Source organism: Photinus pyralis, unplaced genomic scaffold (genome assembly GCF_008802855.1).
Source record: "Photinus pyralis isolate 1611_PpyrPB1 unplaced genomic scaffold, Ppyr1.3 Ppyr1.4_LG6, whole genome shotgun sequence".
Lineage (NCBI taxonomy): Eukaryota > Metazoa > Arthropoda > Insecta > Coleoptera > Lampyridae > Photinus > Photinus pyralis.
The window spans coordinates 6,787,223-6,799,831 of record NW_022170663.1 but is presented as its reverse complement, the minus strand read 5'-3'; the positions used below and the strand labels follow the sequence as shown (position 1 = coordinate 6,799,831).

The following is a 12,609-nucleotide window of genomic DNA, read 5'->3' as shown; positions in this document are numbered from 1 at the left end:
TAGAACTTTGAAACACTCTTGAAGGGTCTTACAGACTTAACGTCTATTAAAAATGTTAACAGCCTTTAAACCTTTAAAGAATAATAAAGGCCAAGAAGAACTAATTAAGGGCCGTAAATAATCACTTGATTGTAGCCTCTCAAAAACTTTTAAATGCCCTTTAATACCCCTAAATATACCTACAGTTCAGGCTATCTCAAACGTACGATAAAATAAGATAATTAATAGAGAGACAGAAAGATTTTAAATGAATTAAAAACTGGATGATTGTTCCTGTACCAATAATGTAGAACGCAAAATTTTAAGGTTGCAATTAGATAAAATTTACGGGTCATTTGCGGTTTTAAATTTGATTTAATCGGTGGAAAGAATTCGCGGACTCGTCCTCTGATTGATCGAATATATTGGCGGTTTCGCGGATTTCATTAATTTAATTTAATTTTGATTTTTATCAATTAATTAATTCTGTCACGCGAATTAAAAGGAGCGGCGGAGAAAAAGAGAGTATACATATTGCAAACCTAAGCTAAGCGAAAAATGACAAATTATGCATTTCAAATTTTACAAAGAAAAAAAAAACCAAACCATTCAAGCGAAATAAAAAAGGTTCTGTACTTACAGTTCACAAAAAATATTTACCCGCGGAAGGATGTACAGATGTACGTGTTAACGCGTCTTTAGACGGCTGAATACTAGCAGGAAATAGAAATCGAAATTAGGAAAAACAAAGACGTAACTAACGAGCGACCTTGTTTGGTGTTGCAAATTCGTGGCCTTGGAGAATGAGATTTTCCGGTAATGTAACTAAGGAGTGACCTTGTTTTGGGTGCAAGATCGTGTCCTGGGATTTCTCCGGGGAAATCAAATGACCTTGCAGATACCTACGTAAATCCCGCTTCTGTCAACGTACATACCCGTAAAATGCTTGAGAAACTAACGATCATTCAATTAATTAGAAATTAAATGATGGTCTTTTCGTGTTACCCTTTTTTTTCGTAACTCACGAATATGCATTAATGCGTATTTGCAAATGCATACTCTCGGTGACTATAATTGATGATTTTAATAGATTAAAAACGGTTGGGTAGTTATTTGATCCATCATCTCATTGAAAATTTTGTAGGGGTAGCAAGAGCAACCTCTAGCAAGGAGTTCGAGTGGGCAGAATGACCTGTGTATAAAACGCGCCCCCTCGATATAAAAACAAACAGATTGTTTTATTTTTGTCAAAACAATTATTTTGCCGACTTTTAGGGGGGTGCAGATTTTCCTTGGGACACCGTGTATCTGTATAGGCTACAGTCTGATGTACAGACAACAATACTCGATTTAGAGAAAATATGTGTGCCTCTTTCTGCCACTTACTCAAAATGGATTTAGTTGAAATTTGAAACAGATATTCCCTTAAATGGTCTTGAGAGCTGATACGCTTTTGCAAGCGATTCGAAAATGGCAAATGCCTTGCGTACGCCCATTTAACAACAATTTATTAACAGATAGTTACCAAGAGAACAGGTCTCTAAACACAAAAACCGACGATTTAGTGTAGCGAGAAGTAGGCGTTGCGTGACATAATTTGTCGAAGGTTGTCGTGTCGGTACTTGCTGGTGAGTAGGAGGGCTGATCATCTCTTCGGAAAGGCATAAAGGTTCCCATACACCAGTTCCGCGGAGGATATTTGGAGGCGATATTTGACTACAAAGAGTTTTAAAAGAAAACCGTACGATATTCCAAATTGAGTGTTTAGATAAAAAAATGTTCCAAAACCCACTCGTGGGTATTGCCGCGTAACACAAAGTATTGAAACGACGCATCGTCACCAAAAGCACACAAAATGTCGAATCTGCATATTGAAGCACATCCACGTCCAGAGAAAGAGAGGAGTTATAAGTTATAAAGTTTCAAAGAAATATTACCATACATAAGAAAGTTGGCTATGAGCAGCCTGTGCAGTCACTGCGTATGCCCACATAATTTTTACTATGTGCGAAATGTTTCCCTTTACTAGAAGCGCCTGTGGTTAAAATTTCAAAGAAATATCTCCATAAATAAGAAAGTTAGCATTGCGCAGTCACTGCGCATGCCCACATAATTTTTACTATGTGCGAAATGTTTACCTTTACTAGAAGCGCCTGTGGTTAAAATTTCAAAGAAATATCTCCACAAATAAGAAATTTGGCATTGCGCAGTATGCCCACACATCACTGCGCATGCCCACACATTATTTTTACTATGTGCGAAATGTTTGCCTTTACTAGAAGCGTCTGTGGTTAAAATTTCAAAGCAATATCTCCATAAATAAGAAAGTTGACATTGCGCAGTCACTGCGTATGCCCACATAATTTTTACTATGTGCGAAATGTTTGCCTTTACTAGACGCGTCTGTGGTTAAAATTTCAAAGAAATATCCCCATAAATATGAAAGTTGGCATTGCGCAGTTTGCGCAAAATATGGAGTTAAATGAAACTGATCGAATTGGGCAAATATAGACCATAACAGCTATCAATTAGCGAAAACGCGAAGTCTCTAGGTGGCCCAGGGGCCGAGATCTCGATGGAACGGACGGACGGACGGACGGAAACACGAGCACATAAGCTTTACCTCAACTTCGTTTTGTTACGCTAAAAACCCGTGTTCCACGGAAACGAAACAAAGCGCAATCTTGACTTTTTTCGTCGCGCCAGGGTCGGTTTCGGGAATATTTAAATCGAATTTTAGCGGGCAAATTCGGTTCCATCACAATATTAAAAATGTTCCAAAACCCACTCGTGGGTATTGCCGCGTAACACAAAGTATTGAAACGATGCGTTGCCATCGAAAGCACACAAAATGTCGAATCTGCATATTGAAGCACGTCCACGTCCAGAGAAAGAGAGGAGTTAAATAAGTAAAATAAAGTTTCAAAGAAATATCTCCATAAATAAGAAAGTTGGCATTGCGCAGTCACTGCGCATGCCCACACATAATTTTTACCATGTGCGAAATGTTTGCCTTTACTAGAAGCAGCTGTGGTTCAAATTCCAAAGAAATATCCCCATACATAAGAAAGTTGGCAATTGTGCAGTTACGGCGCATGCACTGCGCAATGCCAACACATAATTTTTACTGTGTGTGAAATGTTTGCCTTTTCTAGGAGAATCTGTGATTAAAATTGCAAAGAAATATCTATATAAATGCGAAAGTTGCCATTGCGCAGTCACTGCGCATGCCTCCACATAATTTTTACTATGTGCGAAATGTTTGCCTTTACTAGAAGCATCTGTGGTTCAAATTTCAAAGAAATATCTCTATAAATGAGAAAGTTGGCATTGCGCAGTCACTGCGCATGCCCACACATAGTTTTTACCATATGCGAAATGTTTACCTTTACTAGAAGCGTCTGTGGTTAAAATTTCAAAGAAATATCTCCATAAATAAGAAATTTGGCATTGCGCAGTATGCCCACACATCACTGCGCATGCCCACACATTATTTTTACTATGCGCGAAATGTTTGCCTTTACTAGAAGCGTCTGAGGTTAAAATTTCAAAGCAATATTTCCATAAATAAGAAAGTTGGCATTGCGCAGTCACTGCGCATGCCCACATAATTTTTACTATGCGCGAAATGTTTATCTTTACTAGAAGGGTCTGTGGTTAAAATTTCAGAGAAATATCCCTATAAATATGAAAGTTGGCATTGCGCAGTCTGCGCAAAATATGGAGTTAAATGAAACTGATCGAAATGGGCAAATATAGACCATAACAGCTATCAATTAGCGAAAACGCGAAGTCTCTAGGTGGCCCAGGGGCCGAGATCTCGATGGAACGGACGGACGGACGGACGGACGGACGGAAACACGAGCACATAAGCTTTACCTCAACTTCGTTGTGTTACGCTAAAAATCCAATCTGTCATCACGATTTGGCGTAGTGTCTTTTTGTGTTGTTTTATTTGCAGCTGTTGTTTTTTTTTTCATTAAAAAAAATGTATTAATACGTACCACTTTCATTGTCTTAGGTGCATCTCTTTTGAAGCTTTTAGAAAAATATCTTTCATAATGCGAATTGAGCTTTCGAGGTGAAAGCGATGTAAGAAAAAATTAGAATACACATAAACGCTCTTTTATGATATACTTAGAACTAAAATATAAATGTGCACGTAAAAGAAAAATAAGAAGATATGGTAATAGAGTGTTTTATTGTGTCACAACCTCCGAAAGTATAAAGAAAGGAAATATATAAATAAGGTGGTAAATTAATGGAAAATATACCCCTGGTATGTACAGGCACGATCAAATTAGCTCCCTTTAAAAGTATGGTCCACTTTGGCCAGCCGGTCCGAATGTACCTTTAATTCCGCCCTTCATTTCTTGTATAGCTTTGATAAACGATTGCTCATTTTGGAGATCTTGCAGTCCGCCGCCAACGAGATTGCCCTTAAGTCCGCTTGCAATCGCGTTCTCTGCCTCTGCTCTGGAACCGTACTTGATGAAGAAGATTTGAGGTTTGGTCTGCTTAACAATTGCCGAGGCGGGGATGCTGATGGGAGAGGCCGGCTGTGGTTTCTTCGAAAGCACGTAGATGACTGTTTTTTCGTCTGATGTGGAAGGCGCCGAAATCACTTCGGGAATTGGAGGCGCATAGCTTGGCGCCTTGATGAAGATTACCCGGTTGCTCGAATGGGTCGATGGGAGGATGTTAATTCGAAGACGAGATTGAGTCTCGTCGTCGGGAATGGCGAAGAAGTATACGCTTCGGTCCGATCCTGCTTGTTGCCCACCGCCGCTACCCGGTAAGCCAATGTAACTGCCGTCACCACCGCTGGATTCAGACCCGATGACCTTGATACCGGAGTCAGGGAGGTAACTTCCAGTGGGAAGACGGGATGCACCTTGGGGAACGGCGGCAGAACCGGACAGATCGCCGCCACTTGAAGCACTAGGAGCCGGGCTGGATGGACCGATATTAAAAATGCTTTGAGAAAACCCAGTTCCGGAATTGTCCAAATTGTATTCAGGTACCGGCGTAGTACTTCCTTCACCTCCGATAGAAAAAATAGAATCGGAAATTCCACCATCACCTTTTGGAGTTACTAAGACGACTCCAGGCCCACCCCCATCAGCTCGGGTGTCTAATACTGGATTTCTCACGTTGGCAGTCTGACTTGGGAGATACACATTAGGCAAATGCGAAACGTCAGGACGTGCCAAGCACGTACCTATCACAAGTGTCACCAGCTAAAAAGTTAGAAGTAGGTAACCACTACCCTAAAAACGCGAGTGTAACTTACCAGACAGAATTTCATAGTGCTACCACCGTAAAAACAACTACATTATCATAAGCTCCAAATACGTTTGTATTTATATAAATCCTCCCGCTTGATGACATCCTTTCGGCAAGGACAACCCCGTACCTTGCTATTTAATAAATTTAACATAATTTTATAAATTGAACCTTGTGAAGAATCTTTGATCATGCGACCTAGAAATCAATATTCAAGTGTAAGAAGACACAGGCGTCCACCACTGTTCACTCATTTATTTGTCACAATATTTAATTAATTATGCAGTTCATCGGCATTGCGTATTAACAAAATAGAATTTTTAAGTAAAAATTCATTGAAACATTAATAATGAACAAGGTAATTACATTAATTTGTCAATGTATATCCACAATAAAATTTGAGAATGTGGAATTTCTGGCGATTATACAATTAATTTGCTACGAATTGTTCGTCGAGACCAACCTTCGGATTGTTTATAAAAATCTTCCGGTTAACGTGGTTTATTGAAAAGTAAGCTTAAGATTGCAGGTCCAAAACGACCAAAGCAGCGTGTCGTACTTTGGTCGATGATGTAATACAAACATTCACGGTACTAACAAATGAAAATATTTACAAGGAAACGACGCCAGGAGTCGCAGACCGGAAATATAATTAATTAATTATATTTAGAAACGCAAATCAAGCAAAGATGCTAAAAGCGTTTAGTCCCCGTTGCCTATTGTAGATGGTCGAAGGTTAGGCGTTTCTGATCCGTTCATTCAAAAACACCAACAAATGGACAAACGCAACTTGAAATTTCGTTTAAAAGGCGCAAATATTCAAAGAACGCGTTTCGAGAGCGTACATTTCGAAAATCCATTATTTCCAGGAGGTTTCCCTATAGCCAATATTCCAAGAACTGATTTTAGTGTTGTTGCTCCATACAACAACCTATATAAGGCTACTACAGGGTGAAATTTCTTGGCTGAAATATTCCGGTGAAGAATTTTAAGGGATATCATTTCGGGGGTGCATTTTAAAAAAGAAAATATTATTAGTGGATTTATCATGGAGCTGATAGATGAGCTTAGGATGGATTTCTGTGGCTGGTTTCCTTGGACGAATGCTCCAGGAGAGGGTTGAATTTTTTTATGACGAATAAGTATTCGGAGTATCAGAATTCCAAGAGAAGGCTGTATAGAGACTATTATCTCGGGGCCGAAGTATTGCAGAGAGAATTTTTCAGAACAAACCAGTCCGAGAGCAAAAGTTTCAGTTAAAAATTTTTATATATAGAGAATTACTACAGTAAAATTAGAAAAAATAAATACATTAATCGGTAAAAATCTGAATTTTTTGGTTTATTGCTGTTTCCCATTGGACATACTAAAAGTTCCCGTCAAAATCTCTTGCGCTCTTGTCGCCATCTTGGAATAAAAGGTGCACTTTTTCAGATTTTTGCCTATAAACTATTACTGATACGGAAAAATAGTTAGGATAAAAAACATAGTTAATTAAATTGCCTACAAAAAAGCACATTTTTTTCGACGTCCAATACTTCAGCTATAATCCGACATCAAAGACCTGTAAAGATTATGAATGAATGCCAAATCATTACATTTATTGAAAATTGTGCTGGTATTTTTTATATCTGTAAGAATTTATCTTTTCTTTCCAATTAAAATCGTTACTTACCACACGCAGTAGGTATAGCATTGTCTGAAACCCAATTGTCTGCAGGTGAACAGGGCCGGCCCAAAAGGGGTTTTTAACTAAACTATTTTTCCGTATCCGTAATAGGTAATTACCGAGATATGTATAGGCAAAAAACTGAAAAAGTGCACCTCTTTGCCAATATGGCGCCTCGGGCTTCCCCGGATTTGTCCTAGTTTAGGGGGTGTCCGGGGAGCGTCCGGGCGGGGTTTCATTGGGAATCCGGGTTTTAGTCTACTGAGACATCTATGAGTTTCTGTCAAAATTCAAGCCAACAAGATAAACTTTTAAGCGCCAATCAGATTTGGTTACAATTTTTTAAAACACCGAATCCTCATTTATATTTGGAGTTATTGAAAATTGCCTTGTGCTTTTTTTGCATTCCTGCTCATAATGCCAACGTTGAAAGGATATTTTCACTAGTGGCATAACAGTGAACTAAAGAAAGGAATTTATTGAATATTGAAACAGTCTAGTCAGTGATAAAAATAAAGTACAATTTCAAAGACTATCTCTTTAGACAATTTTTTTTATCAAATTCAGTTGATATGTCCGGGTTTATAACCCCTAAATCCGGGGTTTTCACGCTTCCTGTCCTAGTTGGCAGAGTTTTGAGATGGTAACCCTACGAGAGCAGCAGTTGTGATAACATTGGGGTTTCGAGTTAGAGAAGGAAAAATGGATTCCCAAAGAAATAACATTTGGGTGTTTATAATCAATGGAACAATTAGGGGTTGCAGTCAAGTTGCACGTTTTAAAATTTGCGATTATAGTCAAGATTGGTTTTTAGGCGTCGCGTCATAAAGAGTGATTGTAAATACTGGTGTCATTGGGGGTTACGACCAAGTTTTTGGGTACTGTGCCGTTGTGGTCATGTTCAATGTGAAGCCTAACATAGTGTTAGGGGTTGTAGTCAGAATTGGAAATTAGGTATTATGGTCATCTGTTCAGTTCAGACGAAATTATTGATAAACTTTTCAATGAACGTGCGCTCGTTTAATTAGAAATTTCTATTCGATAGGTCGACCACAAAAACTAAACAGGGTTGCCTCACTCTCTCAAGCATACACGCAACGAGCTACACAAATATTTAACTGCATCAAGCCGACGAGCAGTCAAAGATGTCAAACTAAGCGAGAATCAACGAAAAGATTATTTTTCCGTAAAGTACCTACTTGACATATTAATTAAGAATATGTAATATACATGTTAATTAACAGCAAACGTTAAATAAATAGTTAAGTGTTTAATTAAGTATGAAATCTTAAACCATTACAGATATAGGAAATCTAAACATTACGTAATAAAATCAAAATCAGTAAAAGTGAATTTTTTAAAGGTACTAATCTGTGTAATGTAGGTAGTTGAAATCATTCCACCCCCTTCTCAAATTTGTGATTTATTGAAAGTATGGCGGCCGCCATTTATAATACAAAAAGCATTAATAATCTTAATTAGTCTAAAATTTGAAACAAAATGCAATGAATTTCGTTTGTAAAAAGTTATGAATTACATTTTACAATGGTGATGCACAAAGTAACATAATCACATCATAAACGCCTTACTTTCCTGTTTACTTAGGAAAAGAAAACGAGAAAGAATTAAATTAGTCTACGATTGCTTAATTTCTTATTCGATTTGCTAGCTCATCTCACGGTTACTGTGCACCAAAAAAGCATATGAACCATTATGGTCCTTTGCGCAATACAATTGGCCAATAAATATCGATTTTGACCGCTTTGGGACAACAAGACAATTTTCTGTACAATAGTACATCTAACTAGAGCACATTTAAGCTATTACACAGGAATCCGATAATACAAGGCCAAAAATTAATTGATGGCTACAAAATCTCAAAATTGTTGAGGAACTCCAATGGTAGAACCCGAGGTAGAACCGGACCAATGAAAAAAAGCAACTTATTCAGGTTTTAAAAACAAGACAACTTTCGTTTATATTCGTACTTGGTGCATTTGCTGCATGGTTTATGATTATGCAATATGTATAATACGACCACTTATTGTATAACACAAGCAAAAACCGTTCCGAATCGTGTGTAGAAGGAACCAAATTGGTCACTTCCCGTTCCTCGATTACCTCCACATCAAAATCTGAAATACTCCCCCACACTGATACTCCTTGGAAAACACTTTGAATGATACGAAGGAATTACTTACTGTCAATTCCCTTACAAAGTGTTGGGACCATTGCAGGATATTACGAATGCATTTTACTACTTTTACACTGAAAATTAACTGCAGTAAAAAAACGTCAATTGAGTACCGTCCGTTTTTTTACAGTGAAATATGAAACTTACATTTTCAGCACTCGACCGTAAAACCACAAAGACAAATAAAACGTCCCTCAATTTTAATACGCATGGAATTTCAGAGTAGAAAACAATAATAACCTCGAAATTAAAAGAAATTGGATCAGTAACCATTGAAACGTGTAAGATATGAATCAACCAGTGTGTAAAGTGTCTTGCTTTATTGCCTCACTGCCTTGGGAAACAGTCCCAAAAATCTTATCGTAAAGTTGCTGATAAACTCGACGTTTCGTTTCGGAGAAGTCATCATCAACTTTATTTTTTTATATGGCCCGTAAAAAAAGTACGTACTGTATTGAGTAGCATTTTTGTTACGAATACGACGATGTACGACACACCCTAATCGTATGAAAATACCTATCGACCATATTTTCAATATTCAGGAAATTTGTAATATAAATATAAATTTGCGTATACAAAAAAGAATTTAAAATTACCATAATTCTGGTGCAATATTTCAATTTTGCAGTTTCTCTTGGTCATCCTTTACGATAAAGCATTTCTGAGGGTAATTGTTTAAATCGATTGAATGTTTTAGTACGAAAGGACCAAACATAAGATATATTATTTTGAATTTGAATAATATTGTTTCAAGTATGACGGCCTTTCTAATAGTTGGGGGATATTAACGTGAACCGTGCGTGTACTGTTATTGAGGAGAACGTAATATGTGCTCCAAATAACACTGTACACTAACTTGTTAGTATGCAATTAATTAATTCTATTAGGAACTTCCAACTAAGATTAATGTTATTATTAAGTCACTAATCAATGAATTCTATTGAGGTGCGTGCAGGTGAATTAGTTGTAGTGAGATTTCTAAATGTCATATCACTACATCGTTGAAATTATATAGTAGAAACATAAAGTGTCCTTATTGGTTTCTCAATACCTGCTTACTGAATGACAATTTACCCAAAATTACTTCAGTCACTCCAGAAAGTCCTAAAAATGGGTCGATATTCGGATCTTTTAATAAAATAATAAGTGATACCAAGTATTTTTTGTTTTACTCCGCATTTGAATTAATACTGATATAGTTGACACACAACGCCTTAAAAAATGATATTATTATGTCCCAAAGCGAACACAATAATTTGTTATCCCCAATTTTGGGGTACTCCTTACAAGACAAAAACACTATGAAGATTTCACGCAAAATAATAAAAATTCGTTATGCCGCTTGTGAGTAAGAGGCACTTTCAAATTTGTTTTTCCGATTTTAATAGCCCTTATGGACATTTCATCCCGTAACGAGAATACAAACATGAAATAATTTTTAATTTCTGATCGAATGACACCAATACCAAGTCTGTAAGTGGTGTAGTCCCGGAGCCTTTGTGACTTTTTATTTTTTGAAAATCAAAGTGCACTAAAAATATAGCTAGAGATTTTTATTTACTTTCAATATTGTTATTGAAATTATTTGTGAAATTCGTTTTAAATTAAAATAAAATCTTAATTAATTTATTACTCCAGTTATTAATAGAGCAATTAATTAAACTGTACGCAATTAATGTAAATATAATTAAAATATTTCGTCTGAAGCTATTATTAGAATACACAAACATAAAACAGACCCCCTGCAAATTTGCAATATGATGTGTAGGCGGAGATTACAATTTGTAATTGATGAAATTTCAAAAAAAACTGGTAACAACCGCTATTTAAATTTGGTAGCGATAATTAACTAATTGCCAATAATTATCATTCACACTTACCACAACGTGCATTCGTGTGTAATCGTATCCAAGGTAACTGGGCTTACCTGAAAAGAGGAAAGACAGATAATTAGTTATTATTTATTGACAATAAAAACGCATATTGGAATTTATACCTTGAAAAATATTGCTTTTAAATAAATCACGAGAATTCGTACTTTCAATGACGATTCTTAAACTAATGCAGCAAGCGGCTGTAGGTAGAGGGTCACAAAAGATTTATGTGATGTGTTTATTTAATTTTTTTAGTAATAAACACAAATTTATTATTTCAAACTGAGTTCGTCAATAGAATAATCTTAGAGCGCTCTGCTTCGATTAACAGCACAATGGAACATGTTATACCACGATCCAGAGCTGGGCAGAATACTTTCAAAGTATTTGAATACTAAATAGTAAATACTTTACACAAATCAAAGGTATTTGAGTACTAAATACTTTTACGTCCAGCACAAGCGAATACTAAATACAGATACATTGAAAAGTATTCAAATACTTAAAAAAATAAGTATTCAAATACTTTAGAATGTATTCGAATACTTTCAAAAGTATTTCATTAACTTACTTTGAAAAGTATTTGAATACAGTAAAAAGTATTCAAATACTTGTCACTCAAATACATAAAAAATTTAAAATAGTATACTAGATAAAAGTCTTAATACTACATACTTAAAAAATTAAGTTATACTTTGTATGGGGTTAGCTTTTTTTATATTTCTATTGTTATATACAAATTTAAGGGGAGTAAAAGCGTAATATTATTATTATATTATTATATAGGAGGTACCTACCAGGACCTTTCTTATACCAGTTATATCCTTAAGAATACGTGTACCACTTTTCAAAGCGTCGTGCACATGGTACGCCTTTCTGAAATTAATCCTAGCGATTTTGGAACAGATCCATTTTTGACCATCCGTTTGTTCGTGTGGATGATAGTTTGTTTAGAAACGTGCGATCGCTTTGAAAATTGGTACACATGGTTTTAAGGTTATAAGAAAGGTCCCTATTGTTTTTAAGTTACGTAGACTATCGAGTTCGGTATTCAGATGTATCGGATTTTTATGTTTGATTTTGTTACAATGGAAACTTTCCCTAAACATTTCTAAATTGTTCTCAAATATTTGAATAACTTAAAAGTACTGTCTTTTTCTGAGGCCGGAAAAAAAATTGTCTGAGATCGAGATCGATCGAGAGTCCATAATTTCAAACAGTTTGAAGATTGGGCTACTAGATCAAAAGTTACAGCACTTTGAATTTTTTTTCGAAATATGTTTTCGAAGTATGTCCATAACTTTTTATTGAGAGGTCTAATCGAAAACGTACGAATTGTTTTGGATTCTACGCACCAAAATTAATAAGAAAAAGTGTGTTCCCGAGAAATTTTGGTGCAGTCGATTTTTGTTTGGTAAAAAAGGAAGGTTATACACGGCCTTTTTTTGAGCCCCGAAAAAAAAATTGTCTCAGATCGACCCGGAAAAAAAATTTCTTATAGAATGTGACCTGTAGAATCCATAATAATCAAACAGTAGTCGATTTTTGGTAAAAAAAAAGGAAGGTTAAGTATCCAAATACTATGCGAAGTATTCGAATACCTTGCG

General features: G+C 36.1%; 1 protein-coding gene across 1 annotated transcript; it reads right to left on the bottom strand.

Annotated features, from left to right (window-relative positions):
* Positions 1 to 4,181: 4,181 nt before the first annotated feature.
* LOC116174755 lies at positions 4,182 to 5,450 on the bottom strand. The gene is made up of 2 exons (XM_031492737.1): positions 5,273 to 5,450; positions 4,182 to 5,219 (listed from the first exon to the last, which is right to left on the bottom strand). Exons 1-2 carry the CDS (start codon positions 5,285 to 5,287, stop codon positions 4,290 to 4,292), a joined length of 945 nt encoding a protein of 314 aa, XP_031348597.1. The 5' UTR covers positions 5,288 to 5,450; the 3' UTR covers positions 4,182 to 4,289.
* Between the last annotated feature and the right edge of the window lie 7,159 nt (positions 5,451 to 12,609).